This window comes from Protopterus annectens, chromosome 1.part0 (assembly GCF_019279795.1).
Source record: "Protopterus annectens isolate FY-2018-M chromosome 1.part0, PAN1.0, whole genome shotgun sequence".
Lineage (NCBI taxonomy): Eukaryota > Metazoa > Chordata > Ceratodontiformes > Protopteridae > Protopterus > Protopterus annectens.
Window position 1 is genome coordinate 1,524,283,655 of NC_056725.1, and position 23,699 is coordinate 1,524,307,353.

Consider the following 23,699-nt stretch of genomic DNA (forward strand, 5'->3'; position numbering starts at 1 on the left):
CTCTCTCTTGGAGCACTCTGAGACTGAACACATGGCAAAAACTGCAGGACTCCTGCAGATGAATAGCTCCCAGGCAATAGACACAAACAGAATGCCCATCGGTGATGGACATTTTGTACCCACATTTACAGCACTTTTTGAAACCCCAAGGTTTGTGCTCCTTGGAATCTTTGGACATCTTTCACAACAAACACCAACAACGCAATCTAAGAAATGGTCCGACAAGAAACTCGGACTCTCAACATCACAAAAAACGAGGGAACCAGTTATTGTGACAGTTTTCTGTGTGTGTGTGTGTGTGTGTGTGTGTGTGTGTGTGTGTGTGTGTGTGTGTGTGTGTGTACTATGTCAAAAACCTCTAACTAAAATGGTTAATGACCACAAGGTAAGGGAACAGAACCAAACCTCTAACTTAAACGGTTTAGTGATCAGACAGGACAAAAGGACTAGGTCCTCTAACTGAAACGGGCCTAGCCCGAGGGAACAGTTAGCGGGATACCACAAAACAAGCACACTACCAAAACCTTAAACACTAAAGATGATAGCTATGAAAATAGCTTTTTGTTTATGAACAAAATTTTTTCTCAAGACAAGAAAAAGGTACTTAGCCACAGCCAAGAACGAGACCACGTCCGAGCTACACAACTGGCAAACGAGATCTGGGGATATGGAGCAGTGCACCATGGGATACCTGCTTAGCCCAGCCAGTAGAAGACTTCGAGCTAGAAAAGTTTGGCAGAGTCTGAGCCATTATTTGGCTCCGAACCCAAGGGTAAGAATGTAGGCGAGATATAACATCTGACGTTAGAAAACAACTTAGTGATAATATATTCTATTTTAAGTTGCTGTTACATTCCAAGTCACATTCTAAAAAGCTAAATTGATGGGTGCCTCGTGGAAGCAAAAACCAGTGGCTTTATTTCAAAAACAGTTGGTTGCTCAATTTACAGTTTATCCCAAACAAAAGTTTTATATTCGCCCAAAAAAATAGTGAACTGTTTTAAACCCACCTGGTAGACAGATCGTATCTGGTCAGCGTTCCTTAACAGAACCACTGCCCATGTATTTGGAATAAGAGATAAAACCTTTACTGAGTTTTGTTACAGCATGATTAAGAGACAGAGTTTCTTAAAATTATTGATGTACAGGTCCTCAATAACATCTTTTTATGCACCTTCAATGTGCAATCCCTTTATATGGGTACTCCCCATGAAGTGGGAGTTATAGCCGTAAAATACTGGTTGTAAAGATCAGAGACATGTACTTCTGAAAGGACTGAGTTTTTGTTGGAGTTGATTAGGCTGGCCCTTGAGTGTGTAATTTATTTTACTTTGGTAAGGAGAGTTATTTACAAACATAAGGGACAGCCAAGGGTACTACCTTGGCCCCTATTTAAGCTGATCTTTTTATGGGATATCTTGCACAGGGCTTGATTTAGGAGGATTCTAACCCATTTAAGAAGGAGCTCATGTGGAGGAGATTTTTGGATGACTGCTTTGTGTATTTGGTCTGGTAATACTGAACAATAGAATTTTGTGGGTTATTTACATTCCAATGAATTGGACCTCTGATTTATAGGTAGAACTGAATTGTTCACTATAGGTTTTTTGGACATGAATGTCACAAATTAAGTTGATGGAATAATAGTGACCAGTTAGCACTGTAAACCCTTTACTAAAGAATTATATTGGAAGTTAGTAGTTGCCATCTTAGACATACTATTAGGAATATACCTAAAGCCCAGTTCTTATAACAGAGACATACTTGTAGTTATGAAGTGAGTTACGGTCAGACGAAGTTAAAATGAAGACTAAGTTTATAACAAGGGATTATGATATTGCCTTGATTAAACAGGTTAGTAATTGGCAGCTCGTGTGAAGACTGAGGATTTATTGATGGTTGGAATCAGCATGGATAAGATTCCCAAACTTATTGGTTGGTGTAAGATTAATCACTTATGGTAGTAATAGTTTTAAAATTTGAGAAGTTCTTGATAGGGATGGATATATATTGAAAAATGAGGATTTCTTTGATCAATATCTTAGTGATCACGGCCTATATAGTTATTGAAGGGGCAGGAATATTGAGGAACACTTGCCTCGATTCAAAAAATGGAATATAGATATAAAAGAAAATTTTATGGAAATGTGATTGCAGGTAGTGCTGTGTAAAATGTCTCGTGCACTAAATATATTACACAAATTTTACATCAGTCGATACACTCAAAATGTTTATATTTGTGGGTTTAGATTGTGTAAGTATGAGCCACAGAAGTGATCCCCGGGGTGCATTTCCTATTTCTCATCCACTCATCAAGATTTTTTCTTGAAGAGTGCTAATGAGGAACTTTGCTTGACATAGATTGGTAGCTTGCTCCAGAGTATGGGAAGTCTCTGGGACAGGAATCTATCCCTCCAGCATGTTCCGTTTATTGTGGTGTAGCTCTGAGGGATTGGGACTTGTTTAGGTGTAGCATGTCCAACAGCACTGGATTTGACATAGCTTTATATGTTAAGCAGGGATCACCTCTGAGTAGGCGATATGCTACAGAGTAACGCTGAAGTTTGAGACAGTCAGTGTTGGATCTGTTTGAAGCCAGTAATCCTCTGTTTGAAGCCAGTAATCCTCTTTTCGAGGTACTTTTGTAGCCTTTCCAGCTGCTGCAGATGTCCTGTGAGGTACAGTCCAAAAGAGGCATTGTACTCAAGAGTGTCGAGTAGAGGGAACAATGACCTCTTTTTCCCTAGAGGAGAACCCTTTTGTGATAAGGTGTGCCATGTAGACAGATTTCCTGACTACTGAGGTGAGGTGATGTGATTATTAAAGGAGAGACTCCTGTCCACCTGGGTCCCCAGGTCTCTTATCACACATTCGGCGTTAGACTGCCGCCTGTACATTTTGCATTAAAAGAACATCAGTCTGTGTTCTAGAGTGCTGGAGGCTTTACACACACACACACACACACACACACACACACACACACACACACACACACACACACACACACACTCAGCACAAGAGCTGTAGTAATTGGTTGTTTTGGACCATTTCTAGCTCTTTTGTAGTTCCCAGTTTAAAATCCGCCTCTGGGCGTTTTTTTCTGGCTATACTGCTCGGACAAGCTCCTCGTGGTCCTAGCTACAGAGAACTCAGAAAAGCGACTACTTTCTGGATTTAAGTATCTTTGCTTTTTTTCCACTTGGAATAGCTTCTGTAGCTTACCCTGAACAAGCTTAAACTGTTTTTTTAGCTGTTTGCTGCATTACTTTAAAATCTGCATTTTTTAGTCAAATTTGATCGAAAGTTTGTTTGTTTAATTTAACTGTTGAGGCTGCCCACTAAAGTGTGCTAGCCTGTGTAACTGATTTATCACTGTTTCTGCATTTTCTGTGCGTTTCTATCAAAAAAAAAACAAAAAAATAATCCTTGTTTTCCCACCTCTCCTCGACTAGTTTAGACCAGTTTACAGGCATTGCTGTATTCTGGGCTGTGGTGTAGTTCCTGTGTTGTCCATTACCTTACTTGGATAGAAGGAAGTTTCTTTGCTCACCAGTGGGAGTGGGGAGCCTTGAGCAGCCTACCTGTCCCTGTAGAAGTGACCTCAGCACAAGAGCTGTAGTAATTGGTTGTTTTGGACCATTTCTAGCTCTTTTGTAGTTCCCTGTTTAAAATCCGCGTTTGAGCGATTGTGCGCATAGCCGGTTAAACTTCTTCTGGCTCCGCCAAGTCTACTCTTCAAATTTTCCCTTAAGGAAACTCTACTCTTAGTATAATCAGACTACTCACTATATTATAAGCCTAGCACTTGTTCTCAATACTTCTCTACTAAGTAAGCACTCTCGTACTAAGTAAAGCACTACATCTACCTACCACCCCTGTGAATATCCACTTCCCTTGAAGGCACAGCACTCTCTTATACTGTTCTAGCATGTCGAGTGGTAGACTACTGGCATCCTCTCCAGTTCAGCTGGTCAATCTGGGTATCTTGAGACAATGCTACAACTGTCTCATGTACACAGACAACCCTCTCCTCCTCCCAACAAACACAAATACATGTGAGAGATGCAGCCAAACTGGAGGCTGAACTCTCTCGACTCAGGGCTGGCATGACCAGACAGGAGATGGTAACCACACACACACAACAATCCCAGTCCCATATAGACCTACCACAACTGCAAACCAAACACATAAAAAACACAAAGACATACTCGGAGGCTCTAATAAAAAAAACTTACCAAAACAACAGAGGCTCCCAAAGCAGACATCCAAAAATCCACCACCTCAAAACAAAACACATGCAACACATACTTCAATAAATCAGTGCGTCAACCAATCACAGCCCTTAAGGTCAAACACCATGCCTGATACACTAGTAATAGGTGACTCTATGGTCAGACACACTGATGTCCCGCTGACCAGGCTGAACAAGGAGAGGGCGACTGTGAGCTGCCTATCGGGAGCTAGGATCCACCACATAACACACGCACTCAAGTCACTCCAAAGCAAGTACAAATATGACTCAGTCATTGTCCATGCTGGCGTGAATGACCCAAGATGTACCTCCCTGGACTACATGAAAAGAGACAGAAGAGCTCTCCAATTATGTAGCCCAGGCTGGTATGACCATGACCCTGAGTAGTATCTTGCCCTCACCAAGAATGATGCCACAATACAAAGACAAGATGATCAGCTTTAATAATTGGCTCAAGTACTGGTGTCATTCTAAGGGGATCCAATGTCTGTCTGCCTAGGATGACATGTTGGACAAGCCACGCTGCTTCACAAGGGATAGCTTATACCTCTCACCACTGGTCTTCCGGATATTGGCTAAGGCTCTTGCCACCCCCATAGTGCCTTTTTTAGGCAAGGCTCAAAAGACAAACCCACCTCCTTAGAAAACAAAAATGGAAAAAAACTAAGGGTAATGCTGCTCAACGCCAGAAGTCTAAATCTCAAGATGCAGGCACTCAATGCACTCCTCAGCATGGAGAACATAGACGTCTGTGCAGTAACTGAAACCTGGTTCAAGGCTGCTGAGAGCACCCCAGCGCTACCAGGCTATACCTCGTATCATGCTTTTCGACCCCAAAACCCAGGCCGAACCACAAAGGGAGGGGGAGTGTCCATATTCATCAAGGACACCCACACCTCCAGGTTAGTAGCAACACATGAAGCATCAGAGACCATACAGGTGCAATTAACCATAGGCAAAACAGCTATACAACTGGTAGCATGTTACAGACCACCCTCCCAATCTCAGGAACCCCACTCAGCCTTCCTGAAGACATTGGAGGATATGAATGCATCACAAAATACCATCATACTGGGAGACTTCAACTACCCAAACATAGATTGGGTACATTATTCTAGCCCCAATACCCTAGCCCAAAGGTTCCTGGAATTCATAAATTCAAATGCACTGGAACAACTAGTCACCTCTCCCACTAGGGGAGATAATATACTAGACCCGATAATCACAAACATGGGGACAAAATGCTCCACACCGGAGGTATACCCCTCACTAGTGAGATCTGACCACAAACTAATCACCCTGGATAAACATATCCCACCTCCACCCTCAGCACAAAAGACCACAGTGAAAAACTACTCAAAAGCAGACTTCACTCTTCTTAAGACTGAGATGGTATCCTTTAAGCCCACTGAGCCAGTGGATACCACATCCCACAATGCCGAATCCTTCACAAATGCTTTCTATGGACATCTCCAAGAATGCACGGATCATGCAATCCCAAATAAATCCAAGTCCCTCTCCACCAAAGGCAAGTGTCCTGTCTGGTGGACCTCAGCCATTAACAAATTGTAGAACAAAAGAAGGAAGCTACTGCACGTCAGAGCAAAATCCCATAAAGGGAAGACATCTCTAAACAACATTAGCAGAAAACTACGTTCTCTCATAAAAACATCCAAGGCCAACTTTGAGAGAAAAATCGCTAAGGACACTAAAGATTAATAACCACAAAGCCTTCTTCAGCTATGTTAGAAACCTGGGTGGAAACCCTCAGATATGCTCAGAGTTAGTTCACAACAACAAAAAATACACTGAACCCACAGATATTGCCAATATTCTGGCTGACAGGTTCAGTGCAAATTTCTCCCCTCCCTCACCCCCAAAAGAAGAAATACTTATCCCAGCTGAATGTAATCTCCCTGTCATCTCAGATGTCCAAGTGAGAACCACCCTAAACAAAGCTAAAAACACAGCATCAATGAGACCTGACGGTATCCCAGGTTGCGTGCTACGTGAACTCAAGAGGAGCTAAATCCGCATATAAAAATGCTATTTAACCTTAGCCTTACTACAGGATATGTACCTGAACACTGGTGTACAGCAACAGTGGTCCCACTCCACAAAGGGGGTACCTCTACAGACCCTGGGAACTACCGTCCCATAAGCTTAACCAGCCTGGTCTGCAAAGCTATGGAAAGAATCATTATGGAACTCAGAGACATAGGGGACCTACAGACACTTGACCCCACCCAGTTCGGCTTTGTAAAGGGCAGATCCTGCCTTTTGAACCTGGTTGACTTTTTCGAAACAGTCACTAGAGCCATTGAAGAGGGCAAAGCAGTCCATACAGCCTACCTGGACTTGGCTAAGGCCTTCGACACAATACCCCACTCGGGCATCATAGATAAGCTCAACAGCTTAAACGTAAACCCTTATGTCACTAGATGGGTTGCAAACTGGCTAAAGGACAGAACCCATAAAGTTAAAAATCGCGGGAGCAATGTCAGACTCAAAGCCAGTCACAAGTGGTGTCCCACAGGGATCTGTCCTGGGACCCCTCTTGTTCGGCATTTATTTCTCAGATGTTAAAGCAAACATGGGAGGGTTGTGGCTGACAAAGTTCACAGATGACTGCAAACTGGGTGCCATAGTCGATACACCTGCGGACACATACATCCTACAAAAAGGCCTCACAGAAACAGACAACTGGTGCCAGAGTCACGGCCTTAAACTAAATGCCAAAAAATGTATAGTAATCCCCTTTGGGAAAAACAAAGTACCCACAAATTATCACATAGACAGCAACCTACTGAGTACGGAAAAAGTAAGAGACCTAGGGACCCAATTCGACAGCGACCTCTCATTTGACACCCACGTTGCCAAAGTTGTTAGAAAAACATTCTACCTTGCACACCTCATCATGAAGGGATTCACATCCAGATCCAAGGACGTCATTGTACCCCTATACGCCTCACTCATCAGACCCATGATGGAGTACAATGCTCCATTTGGTATGTACCACACCCGGCATTTGCAACAGCTGGAGAGACCACAAAAGTACCTCACCAAGAGGATCAAGGGTCTCCAACATACGGCTTATTCTGCCAGACTTAAACTTCAGCTCTATTCAGTAGCATACCACCTGCTCAGAGGTGATCTCTACCTGACGTACAAGGCCATGTCCAATCAGGATCTGATGGACATGCTCCACCTCAAAAAATCCAAATCCATCAGGACCACCTGCACAGAGGTGATCTCTACCTGACGTACAAGGCCATGTCCAATCAGGATCTGATGGACATGCTCCACCTCAAAAAATCCAAATCCATCAGGGCCATGAGAGCTAAAGAGTTAAACCTCGGCACAAGTAGGAATAGGACATGCTGGAGGGATAGATTCATAACCCAGAGGCTTCCCATGCTTTGGAACAAGATCCCAGCCCCTCACTGACTCTCAAGAGAAATCTTGATGAGTGGATGGGAGATCGTAAGTTTACCCCAGGGGTCACATCTGTGTCACTGCTAGACAGGGGCACAGTAAACTAATTCTATTATATAAGGGGACCTTCATTGTGTCACTACTAGACAGAGGCACAGTATTCTAAATTTATTCTGTACATTTTTGTACCATTTCATGGGGTGGCAAAAGCCACATCACTATGGCTAGGCTTACAAATGCCCAAGGGCAGATAGCCTAGTACTAAACTATGAAACAATGATATTTGCTACAGTTAGTGTTCTTTCTTAGTTTTAAGGAGACTCAGCCAGCAACTTCAATGTTCAAGAAGTGCCAGTTTTCCCCATGGATTAAGTCTTGTCTAAAGGGGTGGAGGCATTTTCCTCTCCAAGGCTAGAAGAGATTCACACCCCCCCCCCCACTACAGACATCTACTCTTAAACATGCACACACCCCTTTATATCAGTCTTCATATCTACGTGTATGTATATACATTATATAAAATATGTATACAATGGGCACATGTGCAAAGCACTTTCCATGTACTCATGTAAATGCACAGTGTTGAAGGAGCATGCTAGAGCGGCATAAGCAACGTGCACTATGACAAAAGTGCAGTCCAAGAACATTTGCTCTAACTAGACTCATAAGTGAAAGTGACCATACAAACAGCCTTAAAACAGTGAGACGAGATGAAAAAATAAAAAACAGCTGCAGCCATTAGTACAGCATGCTCTTTACACCAAGAAAGTGTGCCGTAATGCAAAGCGCAAGTAAGATGTAAGCTTGAAATCTACAAAAGCAACAAGACAGGCAAGTAATTAGAAAACAGTATTTTTATTTTTGTCCATTACAAATGCTGCACTTGTAGGTTATTTGGTGAACTACAGGTCACTGTGGTTGTGTAGGGGGTTCAGACAGTGGATGCATCTGCCAGCAGGTGCATACTAAGACAACATGAACAAGGGCAGGGGTCATACCATAGCAGGAAAGTTAGTTACAGGAAATAGAGCACAGTAGTTCACCTGCAAAACAGTAAGGGTTGCTGCATTTTATAACTTGTGGGAGACATAGGTCCTAGCATAGACAGAGTACAGAAAGTCCGATACACAGTTAATAGGCATGTCTTGGTTACCCTTAAAGTGAGCACCTTCTAGCTCACATATGCTGCTGTAAAAGGATTGATGTCCTGTAAAGGCTTATGTCTGTCATGTCATCAATGCACCATGCAAGTCCTTAAAGTTATACACGTTTTTCTGATGGGGTGCAGAAACACACGAGATGGAAGCTTGCCCCCCCCCCGAGGGGGGGGGGCTAAAATGTGGAGGTGGTCACCAAAGCTTTCAACAAGTGTGCATGTTTTACAGCAAACACATGTATAGCCTGCTTGAGGCATCACCCTTTAGGGAAAGGATATTCCTAAAATTCAAAATTCCTATAGCATTTCTGCAACTCTTTTCCCACATCTGTACCAAGATGGGGCTCATAGGTTAGTATATGGGTACATAGGGTATGTCTGCATTATGTATTGTTCTGTAGTGGGGGAACAAGCCTCCATGCATTCCATGTAGGGGGAGTTGTGGTGACACTAGGAGATAGCATTCACTTTCTGATGGATGCCCTAGTGTAGGCCTCAGTCTAACCTTGGGTTGCACACATGCTATGCTCAAGGGTCAAGGTTCATATCAGTTGAGTGCTCTGTAGGAGTAGACATACTTTACTTGACATGCATGTCAATGTCAGGGATGTTGCTGAACACTAGTGAGCAAATACTCTTCTAGGCTTGTAGCACTTGCACAGTTTAGTGGATCAACACAATGCATTTATCGCACCTTTAATCCTCCACAGTTTACACACAGGCAGTATGGTTACCACTCAGGCCCAAAGACACTATCTGTCCCAGATACAGGCATGTTTCCACAAGGTTTCCTATTCAAGTTAATGCAATTCTCAGTCCAAAGTCAAAGCAACAACCAGAAAAACATACCTTCTACCACCACCACAAGGATGGCAACGGTACACAATAGCTATTCTCACTTAATGGATGGCACATTAACTGGAGTCTTCCCAACATTAGATTATTGTGTGCACTACTCAGGAGAGGTATGGTGTATAAGACATGGCACCAGTTTTAAAAAGGACATCTTTCCTTCACATTATATATGTTGTCAAGCCTCCACCCAGCAGTGTGAGCACTGGCTCTACACAACTGTCACTGTTGATGCTACACCCCAAACCCCATGTGTAAAAATTGGAAAAGGAGGTTGCAGATGGATACCTTAAGGTGACAGTCGCTACAGGGGTGAATTTTCCCACTCAGAAAATGACATCCTACTTCAGGATCTCCATAAGCATCGCTGGCGGATGTTCCAAAACAAAGATCTGACTGGGCCTTCCATGCATCTATCTGGCAAGACCTTAGACAGGAAATCAGTGCCATCAGTGGGCAACATCATACCTCAAAGCAGGTCCAAACAAAGCTCACCAACATGACTGTTCTTACACACACCAAGGCAACCCATCTGACACAGGAGCAGAAAGCTATGTGTGGAAGTCTATAAAGAGTCTTTGTTGACAAATACAAAAAATAACCAGTTATTTCTGGCTGGGGGGGGGGGTTAACACAGTTCAGGTACCTATGGTGAAATTAGGTTTTTTTTGGTGCCGAACTGAACTGTACACAGTTCTTCAAATATCCATTTGTGATGCTCCAGGTTGATAAGTCTAACATGTAGTACTATCCACACTACCTTGCTGATGGCTATACAACCATGAGCCCGGCTTGTTACATGCACATCAGGTGTACAACTGTAATAGCAGTTTAGTCAAGGAAAACTTAGGACCAGGAGTACTTCGTTAGGCTGTGGGTGCTGAAGGGTGCATTCACAGACTGGATCATTTTATGCATTTTCACAGGTACTATTGTTTCCTCTTGTCCTTATAAAAGGCATGCCTGATGTCAGGAAACTGTCTTGGCTCAATCGTGGCAAAAAAATAGCACAGTTGGGAGTCATGAATCAGTGGTATATGTGGGTAATGTGATGGCATTATTCTCACCTCCTTCAAAGGGTACAGCTTTCACAATGTTCTAAACACACCCCTCAGACCCAGAATGCCACCTTAGAACAAAGTGAATACACCAGCCCAGGGAGCACCCTCCTCTCTTGTAGCAAGGTCACCCTTTGTCAATTCCACCTCCAGAGCATGAAGCTGACCTCAGGGATCAGCAGACCAGTGGTTAGGCCATGCCAAGGGTATCACCCCATTCATAGGTTCATAGAAGTTTACTAGGCCAACAACCACAAGGGCCTTTTTAAGGCCTAGCCTTGCATCCAAAATCTGACAAGTTCTGATACCCTTAATAAATGTAAGCATAGGCCTGGGAGATTAACCATTTACAAGTTACCTCTTTGCACCAGACACACAGGTGCCACCCCAGGGATGAATTACCAGTTTCCCATCCAATTGCCTAAGTTGCACTTGAAATGGATTAGGGATGAACTCTGCTTCACATAGATGGAGAGCCTATACCATAGACAATGTAGTCTCTGGGATACATACCTCTCTCTCCAGCAGATCCTATTTCCATCACAGCCAAGGTTTAAATCTTTAGAACAGGTAATTCTGGTACTTTGTTTTCTGGATATGCAGGAGATCCAGAGTGGGGTCTGACAATGCCCTGTATGCCAGGCATAGATCCCCCCTCAAAAGCCTGTAGGAGACAGAATACAGGGATAAGGCCTTGAGGTGGTCTGCACTGGACATATTACTTATGCCCTGTATTCTTTTACTGAGGAACCTTTGTGGACGTTCTAGTTGTTGGATAGGCCTGGTTAGCTACATACCAAAGGGGGCACTGTACTCAACGATAGGTCTGATGAATGCCGAATACAGTGGAACAATGACGTCTTTGGATGCCATACCAAAGTTGTGCAACATAAAAAGAGTTCCTCACCACTGTAGACATGTGATGATCCAAAGCTAGATTATTGTGCGTTTCCCCAAGTCCCTAACTACTGGATCAACTCTTAAGGGATGTGTTGTCAATATGACAGTTACCAGGGATGGATAACTTCCCAAAGGATACTAATATGCATTTAGTTTTAGCCCATGACTCTTGACACCAGTTGTTTATGTCAGCCCCTCCTGGAGAATATTTCTGTCAGCTTGAGATTCAATGACAGCTCCTAATTTGCAATCATCTGCAAATTTAGTTAGCCAGAGAACACAGACATTGGCCTTGACTTCCGAGAAGTAAATGCCAAAAAAAAAAAAAAAAAAAAAAAAAAAAAGGAAAGTGCTCCAAGGACCGATAGCTGAGGGACTCCATTTGTGACTGGCCTCTCTGTAGAGGTGGACTCCCAAATTGTAACATTCTGGGTCCTGTCTCCAAGCCAGTTGGCTATCTGCCGGATGACATACAGGTTTGTACCCAACCTCTTGAGTTTGTCAATACCAAAGTAGGGTATTGTGTCAAATGCCTTGGCCAGGTCAAGGTAGGCAGTGTGAACAATTCGGCCCTCATCCATTGCTTTGGTGACCTTCTCAAATAAATCCACCAGGTTGAGTAGGTATGATCTGCCTTTTACAAAATCAAACTGGGTTAGGTCCAGTGTCTGGAGGTTTACTTTACCCCTACTGATCATCCCCCATGATAATTCTTTCCATGGCTTTACAGACAAGACTAGACTAGAGAGACTTATGGGTCTGTAGATGGCCCACCTTTGTGCAGAGGATGACTGCTGCCTCTCCATTCAGGAGGCACAAAGCCTGTTTGGAGGCTACAGTTAAATAGTAATTCTAGAGGCCCTAATAAGTCATGTTTCATGTTATTTAGAAGGCATCCTGGGATATTGTCTGGGCCCATTGATGCAGTGTTCTTGGTCTTAGAGAGAGCATTAAGGACCTGTTCCCTAGTGATAGTAGGGGGGGGTTCCATTTGATATTTCCTGAGGGAAGGTTGATGGGGAAGAGAGGAGTAAAGTTGGAACTGAATTTGGAGCTGAATTTCAGCCAGAAGGTTTGCTATATCTTCTGGCTCAGTACAAATGGCTCCATTTACAATGAGCTCTGCACACAATTGTGTATTGCTTTTGAGGTTGGGGACATAGCTAAAGAATGCTTTGTGGTTGTCCTTGGCCTGAGAGGCCAAACTTACCTCAAATTTGGCTTTGGTAGACTTTGTCCTCTGAGGTGTAGAGTGTTTTTAATTTTGATGGGTGTTGCACCTCCTAATTTTTGCCATGATTTTCTTCCTCTTGTTATACATCAGATTGATTTTGTGATTCCACCAGGGTGGCTTGTTTTTTTGAGAGAGTTCTGTACTTTTTCCTGGTGGGTACAGCTGCCTTTATACAGCTATTAACATGCTCGTGCAGGGTTTCTGTGAACAGTTCTGCATAGAGTGTTCTCAGGGTTAATAGGGGCTTGAAAGTTTGCCAGGTTCTCACTTAACAGGAGGTTAGCCTTAAAATAATTCTTACATATTCCCGGTTTAGCTGGGGGTCCAGGTTTACTATTTTGCAGTCTAACCTTACCAAGGAAAGCAGTACAGTAGGGGGGGGGGGTGCAGCACTCTCGCATATTAATGAGGACCAGATCCAGTATAGTTGCACCCCTAGTTGGTTTACTGACTATCTGGTCCAGGGAGTATATTTTTACAAAACCCAGGAATCTTTGTGCATGTACGTTTGATGTCATATAGGATTCCCAGTTAACAGTGGGGTAATTAAAGTCACCCATAAATATGGTATTGTGGACGGTTAGCTTCTCTAATAAGTTTTAGATACATGGTATGGGTTTCCCAAGTCACAGCGGGGGACCCATAGCTTGCAAGAAGTGGTATTGGGTTTTACCTGTGGTGATTTGAACAGGGAGCAGCTCAAGTGCATTGCCTTGTCTGACCAGCCGTGAAGTGTAATTATTTTTGATGTAAAATAGAGACGCCTCAACCTTTAGTCCATGCCTGTGAAGTAGCTAGTCTAAATGTATGGAAAGCATTATAACCCTGCACTGTTGGCATGTTGTCCGCAGCTTTAAACCACATCTCTGAGACTGCACAGAGATCAGCATTCTCTAGGGTATAGAGAGCTTCCAGGGAATGGAGTGTTTTTTTTTTTTTTTTAGGCTCCTAGCATTGAACAACTCTGCACTGCCATTATATAGTGACAGACCGAATCTGATGCGGCTACAGTTGAGCTTGTCTGAGGAGGACATTGGTTTGCATGACAGACTGCAGGAGTACCCGGACTAGATGTGTAGCATTACAGAGAGGCGGTGTAATGAGTCTGTGCACTGCAGATGCCCCTGTCCGGCTGATCATCATGGCCACTGCTCTTCTTGTGGCACCGGATAGCTACCTCTGGTGTGGAAGGTCACGGTGTGAAAAACGAGGCAAGAGCTAGGACCCATACCACCACCTGCACACCACCATCCAAGGTTAAGAAAACTGTGGGGTGTCATGAATGTAGATATGAATGGGCTATTACTGCTGATGCTACCCGTAACACACCACACTGTTCACACTCACACAGCACACCATCCTCAGTTAGTGATATGGATCACGCCTATGACAGGGAACCTCCAGAGAAAGATGATGTAATGGTTGGTGCAGTAAGGCTCCTGTGGGTGCCCTACACCTCTTCTTCAGATCCTAACAGTGCTGCATCATCTGTTTGATGTGTGTCCACGCATGCCCACAAACAGCAGCACTGCCCAGTACCACCACAATGAATACAGCATGTACTTAGTTTTCTGGGTAGCCTGCGTTTAAAGCAATGTGGTCAGTCCATGCATGGTACAGCACTGAATGCACAATTTACCACTTTTTTATTTCACACTTATTCTGATCCTTCATTATGAACCAGATGATGCCTCTTAATGCCACTAACAGTGCACCCGCCTCCACCTCAGTTATTCCTATCAACCGGCTACTCATGTGTAACACTGCACACACTACAAAGATTTTACTGAATGTTCCAGGATCATGCTGCAGTACACCACCACAGGCATCTAGACAATAGTCCAAACAGCATTCAACAATAATTTGGATCTTTAAACAGCAGTGTTGTATGCCATTTTCTGCATGACCTGTGGGATTCTAAGTGGTATCATTCACCATGGATTAAAAGTGGTATCATCAGCCATGTTTTCCAAAGCATACCTAGCAATGCCAATAAGATAACCCTGTGGAGCCCCCATAAACACATTAATGTAAATCACAAGTATGTCAGAAATGGGAGTTGTGGGCACTGTCCAGGTGGTCTCAGACATACCCAGAGCATTACCCACCACCTTGCAGTTGCAGCCAACTCCCTTACTGCTGATAAGCCATTATTTATGCACCAAAGGTGGGGGGGGGGGTTCAGTGCAATGTGGGTGCAGTCAATGGCTCCCAGTATCTCAGGGGAGTCTAGGCATGTCATAAAATGCTCAAATGGTTTTGCTTCTCCTTTGTGCTGTGTGGAGAACCATATATGCTCCCCAATATATTACAGAAACTGATGTATCCTTAGGGTAGATGGACAGGAAACGCTCCATGTCCAATTAGTTGCTGCAAGTTCCCTGCAGTCAATATTCTAACAGCCACACTACCCTGGTGTCCACAGATATGGTTATTCCATACAAAGCATAGACCTGCATGCGAGGAGACATGTTCAAACCAGCTGCTGCACTGCCTCTCTATCCACACGGTAGCAGTCCTCAATTTCTGCATTATGGATGACATTAAGTTACGCAGACATAACTCTGTGGCACAGACAGACAATTACAACAAACTGAGTAACAGCAGCGAGACCAGCTTTTTGCATGGACATAATTACAAATGCAGCAACTATCCCATACACATTCACAGCCTCTCTCTCTCCCAAGTAACTCCAGGATTTCACTGCAATCAGCAACTTTGAAGATAGTACCAAACTGCACAAAAATATACAAGCTTTTGATTTGCATTAAAGCACTGTTTATCTTACATCTGCATTCAACACTACCCTCATTTAACATCATTGCTCACTTTCGTGTCAGACTGCCATTTCGGCATTATGCGGGCTGGAGCATTTTGTGACCTGATGGAATCAGACTGTGGCTTTCAATAAGCCCCACCCGGTACCCGGCCTCTCTTTTGTAGCTATTCGGCTATCACAACATAACAGAAAGTTTCCGAGTCCCAGGAAGAAATGGAATCCCAAAAGTTTGAACAAAAAGGCCAAGCAAATTTACAATGGACATAAATTTGATCTGCAGATTACTTTGAAGCAATTCTTTTTAAGCAAATTTGTAATTATTTCTCATGTTTATTAAAACACATTGATAAAGCCATCGAAATACATACAGGAAAAAAATATAGTGTCCGAATCTGAAAGAGTAGGGGTATAGCCAACAAGCATATACAAGTGGATAGGATGCATAACACGTACTTATGAACACTACTTGGGTGACTGCACAGCATCTCATCTTCAATTACGGTTATATCAACAACTAAACTAATACAAATCATAAACATTTTTACTAACAGCAGAAAAGAAAATGTACAAACTGCAGACTACTTTGAAAACCACTTAAGATCTTAGCAGAACAATTAAACAGGGTGCAGGAAAGGAGGGCAATGCTGGATTCCTCAAGCACCAAGTAGCTCTGACCAATCAAACTTTATTCTCAAGATCAAAGCTCTCTCACCCACAGACAAACCCAGCAGAACACACAACATATCTTATTGCTCACTTTGCACAGCTATTGAATAACTCTCTCATACACAACTTGAAGTACACAAAACTGATGCTACAGGATTAACAGCCATAGCTCCTTATGGCACCCAAACCTTTTTTGGGTCTGACTTGACTTAGCCAGCTAATAAGCAATACAAGGAGCCATTTAACAGAGATAGTTATTAGCAAAGGATTTGTGACATACGTGTCCTACGGTAGAAAATGTTGCCAGTTATTCATATTCATAATCATATTTTACATTATCTTAAATACCAGAAAAGTTTGATGGGTGCCCTCTGGGGCCAAATTTTCAGATAAGGTCCAGGGAGTAAAGCATTCTACAAATATCATACTTTACAAAATTGAAAAACATTTAATATACAGGTTAGTAATGAAAAAAAATACATTGGTTTTAATAAATATAATAGCAACAAAATAACTACACGAATAGAAAGTCTGATATAAAACAGATAGGAGATGTTAAGAAGGATATCAGGCTACCCACACAAAAACTCTAGGTATCTTCATAAACTATAAACCCTACATGCTGTTGAGGGACATGACATGAAATGTCACGGTGAGAGAGTTGTCCCATGGCCATTTATATCACAATACACTAGAGATATTATTTCTAGTTTTATTTATTAAAATAAGCTTCCATATGTACAAAAAAGTGACTTACAAACTCTTACATGGCATCAAGTGAAACTTCAGATACCATTTAACAACGGTTATTCATATTGACAATGTATGTGTGTGCATTATACCGTATTAAAGTGTTTATGGAAATAATGCGCTAACATCACTGTAAAGAATACGTCACTGATAACAGTGTCATGTTTACTGTTTTAACAACTTTTACTATTCACAGCATATTTACATCGATTCATCTTACATGATTTAAGTGGATTTTTCAGAAAGTGTTCTAGAGGGCATAGGTTACTACAGGTTTGACATTCCTACAGTGGATAAAGTGTACACACCCCTGTTAAATGCGAGCGTTTTTGTGATATAAAAAAAATGAGACCATAATAAATAATTTCAAACCTTTAACATGACTTATAACCTGTGCAATTCAATTGAAATACAAATAAATTTGTTAGGGGGAAAAAATAAAAAATGTACAATAAAGATGGTTGCATAAGTATGCACACTCTTAAACTAATACTTTGTTGAAGCACCTTTTGATGAATTACAAACATTCAGTTTTCTTGGGTACACACCTGCCATCAATTAGAGAGAAACTGATAAACCCCACATAAAGTTCAGCTGTCCTACATTTTCCTGACATTTACTCAGTTGCCTGCTACAACAAAAGCCATGGTTTGCAGACAGATTACAAAGCATCAAAGGAATCTCATTGCTGAACGGTAGCAGTCAGAAGGGTACAAAAAAAGTTTGCATAGCACTGGATATACCATGGAACACAGTGAAGACCGTCATCAAAAAAGTGGAGAAAATATGGGACAACAGTGATGTTGCAAAAAAACTGGACATCCTCCAAAATTGATGAAAAGACGAGACGAAAACTGGTCAGGGAGGCTGCCAAGAGACCTACAGCAACACTGAAGGAGCTGCAGAAATTTCTGACAAGTACTGGTTGTGCACTACACGTGACAACAATCTCCCATATTCTCCATATGTGTGGACTATGGGGTAGGGTTGCAAGACGGAAGCCTTTTCATACACAGAAAAACATCCAGGCCCGGTTAAAATTTGCAAAACACATCAAGTCTCCCAAAAGTGGGAAAATGTGTTATGGTCTGATGAGATCAAGGTTGAACTTTTTGGCCACTATTCCAAAAGGTACGTTTGGCACAAAAACATTCTGCTTCACCAAAAGAACACCATCCTCACAGTAAAGCATGGTGGTGGCAGTATCATGCTTTAGGGCTGCTTTTCTTCAGCTGGAACTGGGGCTTTTGGTCAAGTTGGAGGGAATTATGAACAGTTCCAAAATACCAGTCACTTTTGGCCCAAAACCTTCAGGCATCTGCTAAAAAGCTGGAGCTTAAAAGGAATTTCACTTTTCAACATGACAAGCATACATCCAAATTAGCAAAAGAATGGCTTCACCAGAAGAAAATTAAAGTTTTGGAAGGGTCCAGCCACAGCCCAGACCTAAATCAAATACAAAATTTGTGGGGTGACCTGAAGAGGGCTGTGCACAAGAGATGCCGTCGCAATCTGACATATTTGGAGCGCTTTTGTCAGGAACAGTGGGCAAACATTGCCACGTCAAGATGTGCCATGCTGATAGACTATTGAAGAAAACTGAATGCTGGAATTAAAATCAAAAGGTGATTAAAACGGTTAGTTTAAGGGTGTAAACACTTATGCAAGCAGCTTATTCACGTTTATATTTTTATAATTCTTACCCTAACAAATTTGTTTTAATTGAATGGTACAGGTTATAGGTCACATTAAGGTGGGAATGGATTTATTGTGGTCTCAATTTTATATCACAAAAATGGCATTTTAACAGAGGTCTGTACACTTTTATATCCACTGTATAGATGTGGATGAGCAATAGCAAAAGTAAGCTTACCATTGAAGTAGACTAAAAGTTATCAGACGCACCATTAAAACCGCACCACTTAAAAATACAAAGTCCATTTCATTTAAATCCAGCAAAAAAAATCTAGTAAATTAATGCATCCATTTTCTATATCTAACATATCTGAAGTCCTTCGTACCACTGTGCTAATATTCTGTTCTGAACTTAGTGTCTGTTCAGCTCTTCGATCACATCCCCATCTACCATTAAAATCGTACAAACAAACATTCAAAATCCTGGGTCAGCTGCATAAAGTCACCGTATTGTGCAATATAGTAAATGTGAGGGGGCAACAACATTTTCAATCTTTGAAACTGCAATAATAATCTCGAAAGTCAGAAAATGCCCCACGTCAGACATTATATTGAAAAATTAAAGAAAAAAAAAACACCGTATTTATACACATCATCCAAGACAACCCACACAACTGCGGCGCATTTCAAGAAACAAGCTACGTGTTTTGCTTCTAATAGTTCCCAGTTCGTCAATGAAAGGGTCCGCCACAAATGCACTGCTAAGATTGTAAGCAAAAAAATACGCAACAAAAAACACATGAATGATCAAGAAAATACACCAATTTAACACGTATTCTTCATTTTGATGGGCAATATTCACTTCTTGAAAACTGGGACCAAGGTTTAGGGATACGAAGCTTAGTTTAATCATGGTAAAGACGGAAGGAGAGCGTCAATATAGGTGGTCAGTTAATATTTCTAACCCACTGCGTCCTACTTACGAAGTAGATTGGAACTGCCTTTAACTGTTTCAAGACTACAGATAAAGGCTTCTCCAGAGTCGCAAGTCTCTACCTACATCCGATTCCTGCCTAATGGGAAGGCAACTAATCTTTGGCCTGACAAACCCTAGGTAACGTGATGGACTCACACCCAAGCGGTCCAGTCACCTTCTAATACAGGCGCCTACAAGCCAGCTATCAGCTGTCGCTAATCACCCAGAACTCGTTGGGCAAGTAATGCAAAACTCCCCCAAAGCGTCTCTAAAGACAAACAGATATGCGCACCAGTCCCTAAATTAAGAAAAAAAGTCGAAAGAAAAACTAAAACAGAAATAGATAGTAGTACACCATTGCTTCTACACTTACAGCTAAAGCAGAAAAGATGTGTAAAGTTAAATACTTGTGTCAATAAAAAAAGTCACACAGACGTTATAAACTCAACTAATCACTTCGCTTGAAATCTGTCAAACAGTTTAGCTTGCATTCTCTTCTGACTTGAACTTTGTTAGTCCCGTCCACCAGATATATCCTGAATAAACGCAAGCACATTTACCACCATTCCTGTCAAATAATCCAAACCATCGGGTGCGCCTTTTCTAACCCGTGTTTTTCTGACAGAAGAAACAGTAAAAAACATGTACACAAACTTACATTAATTACACAAAACACCAAGACAGCTGCCCACAATCCAAATACCGGAACACCACATGCCTGTTCCACTCTAAATGTTTGTCTTTTTTTTCCGACACTCACAAAGTGAGCTTATAAAAATTAAGATCGAGAAAGTGTACATACTCTCCTAAATGCCGGTCCCAGTTGTACATGACTTACCATGGAGCGTCCCACTTAAATGCCGAGGACGACTGCCCCGTTTCCTCCGAGACATTTTACCACTCAGTTTTGTAATCTTGTCCTTCGTTTCAAAATTCCACGTTAAATACACCAACACACCTTCGGTTTCAAGTTCAAATGTAGCAGAATGCCAACCAACCCCCACCACCTTCAAAAGACAAGAGTTCCAACACTACGTCCGCCTCCACTGCAGGTGAGCCTGTAAGACGAGGAGGGGAGGCTCAAGCCACAGGTGTAACAACCAGTGACCATGGCCATAGACTGGTGTGGGTGGAAGCCTTACAAGCCCGACCCCGCCTCTACTGTAATTAGGCAGGGCTACTGCCCGCGAAAACTTTTACGACAGGCAGGGAGACTTGAAATCTTTGCACTTGTACTTGAAGGGCTATTTGGCGTGGTGCGTTGCAAAATAATATAGGACTGTGAAAAAAGTCTGTACTACTGTACTGTGTGCCTCATTCGCATGGTATTGTGTATGCCAGCATCGCATGCGATCCAGTTGTCAGTCTTGTTTGCTTTTGAAAGTTCGAGGTGTTAATATTTGCCTGCTAAAACTAGGAGATCCATTTAAGAGATTTACTGTAACATACATAGCTGTCTACTCTAGCTTTCAATCCCCCCGTCCCGAGAATGACAAACACTACCTCTCATTAGCTAAAAACAAAGACGCTCATCATTGGTGGTTATATGTGCTATTTTGTACTTATTAAAACTTATTTTAATTAATTAATATTATTCAGTTTTAATTAACATGGATGTCACTTAAAACTCCTAACTCTAATGCATGGAACTTTGAGGAACGTGAACGTGTAGACCCTCCTCCCCCCAAATGTGGAATAGTCCTCCTAATGATGTAAACATGAGGAGGCATGCTTTCTACTATCATTGATTTTGATTCATATTTTGCCCTATACCGCATAGTACGTTTTATTCGTATGTGTTTATTTATTTGTGGGGATACACTCCACTTTTTTCAAATAAGGAAAGATGGGGAAAGATAAGGAATTTGTAAGGAAAGTAATTAGGGTTAGGGAAATAGTAAAGGTATTGATAATAACCTAAAGGCAGAGAGGGTGGACAAATTGTGATAGGGGAAAAGCACAGGGGGTGGGTTTGATATAACAGGTAAGGTGCAACGATAATGGGAGCATGTGGGACTACTGCCACTCGTACACTGGTCAGCACAAGAAACTCTACTCAGTGGGTCTTGAGTGGGGAGACCCACATAATGGGGGGGGGGGGGTGAAGGCAGAGACCTCCAGTAGTTTAGTGTTTAGAACTTACTGGATCAGCAAATGTTGCAAGAGGTTGTGATACATGCCCCACTACCTCTCCACAGCCCCTTGACTACAGCCTTCACCAGGTCCTAAAGCTGAGGATGCTGGCTTTCTAGGCTGCTCCACTGAGGGGTCTCCATAGGAGGGGAGCCACCATTCCCACCCTGTGAAGTATGCCTGTAATGGAAAGGGAGTGATAACCTCCCCCTGACCTGTATTGACTGTAGATGAGGTGCCCTGGGCTCAACTCGATGTGTGAAAGTAGACATAAAAAAGAAAATAACATGAAACAATCATGAGTAATGAAATGCAATAGCTGTTATCTTACAGAACTAAATGATATTTGTATTACTGATGAATAATGCAATGATACTAAATTATGATCTGATATAAACTTTACTTGTCTCAGAAAGTGCATTTCAGATGTTTTATTTTACTTAAAGCACATGCACACATCTTTAAAACTCACTTGAACACTGGGAGGATATGCAGACTCTGCACAGAAGGCACTCCAGCCGAGAACCAAACCAGAGAACATCTTACTGTGAGGCAACAATGCCAACTGCTGCTCCAACAATAAATCTGATTATTTGTCTTATTCTTTTATAATCTATGCTGCCATACATGAATGTAACTACATTACATTGTGGTCACCGTACTGCAAATAACATTTATATAATGCATGCTGACAGTACAGTATATTTTGGTAACTCTGTTACACTGTTAAATAAATTGTTAAAATCAGACTGTAAAAATCATTAGGCATTTTAAAATGACAGTCAATAACAGACAGTAATGCAGGAAACTCAAGTATCTACTATACGTATACTCTAATGTACATTAGGAGGCAAAAAACCATACACAAACTTGTACAGAATTTTGTCTAACTTTATTTAGGCAGTGTTTGCCATTTTATATCATTTACAATCAGCTTTTGCCCACCTCACTGACGTGGTCAGTGACAGGGTCTTTACATCATAGTAACTTATGAAAAAGTGCTGAGATAGTGCTTTTCAAAAATCTTTTTCCCATGAGAATATTACAGCCTTGCAAAGCACCTGGTCAATCACAATGTCCTTCCGAGGATGTAGCCAATTCAAGGCTCTTAGATTAGCTCGAATACAATGGATGAATGTCTCTTTAATACATTTCTTTGTCTCTCTGTTCACCAGCTGGACATTATCTCTGATAGTGCGCACAAGGCCATTCTTCTGGTGGAAGCAGGAAAAGATACACATGCACACAGATTCATTATTTTCTAACTTTGCAAAATAATCTTTCACTGACAGACATGAGCCAGCCGAGCTGCCAAGGCCAAGTTTCTAATCACACTGCAGCTTATGCTTCAAGCAATAATATGCAAGTTCATTTCTACTATTATTCTAGTAAAACAGAATTAAATGCATTACATATTATACTATTTTTCAACCTTTGCTCTTCATATAGATTTGAGCACATTTATTCCTGTCTAAAGCACACATTTCCCTAACAGTTTATAGATGTTTGAATACATATTTTTCTGACATTCTCCTCCTGTTAATGCATTTCATTCTATTAGAAACATAAACAATATTATTTCATTTTTTTGCTTTTTCCTTTGAGGACTTTCAGCTAAGTTAGTTATTGGTTTTATATTTCAGAAAAGCATCATCTGAAATTAATCTTTTAATTTCAACACTTTGGTAAAAAGTTTCAGTAACAGATATATTAACAAATTTTTGATTAATCTTTTCATGCAGGGAATTTCACAGTAAACACATGCTCCTATTAGGAGTATACCCACACAAATAGCAATTAAATGTTTAATAGGATGGAACCCCACCCCCCCAAACAGATTCTGGAAAAAGTCCGTCAGTGGGTTTGGGCCTGG

General features: G+C 41.8%; 1 protein-coding gene across 1 annotated transcript in view; it reads right to left on the reverse strand.

Moving 5' to 3' along the window:
- The window catches only part of LOC122798732 (B-cell lymphoma/leukemia 11B-like), a 222,901-nt gene extending 202,063 nt beyond the window's left edge, over positions 1-20,838 (reverse strand). The window contains exon 1 of the mRNA XM_044067837.1: positions 20,532-20,838. Within this exon, the coding sequence (XP_043923772.1) occupies positions 20,532-20,586 (55 nt within the window). The 5' untranslated portion in view covers positions 20,587-20,838. The remainder of the gene's footprint in view (positions 1-20,531) is intronic.
- Positions 20,839-23,699: the final 2,861 nt, after the last annotated feature.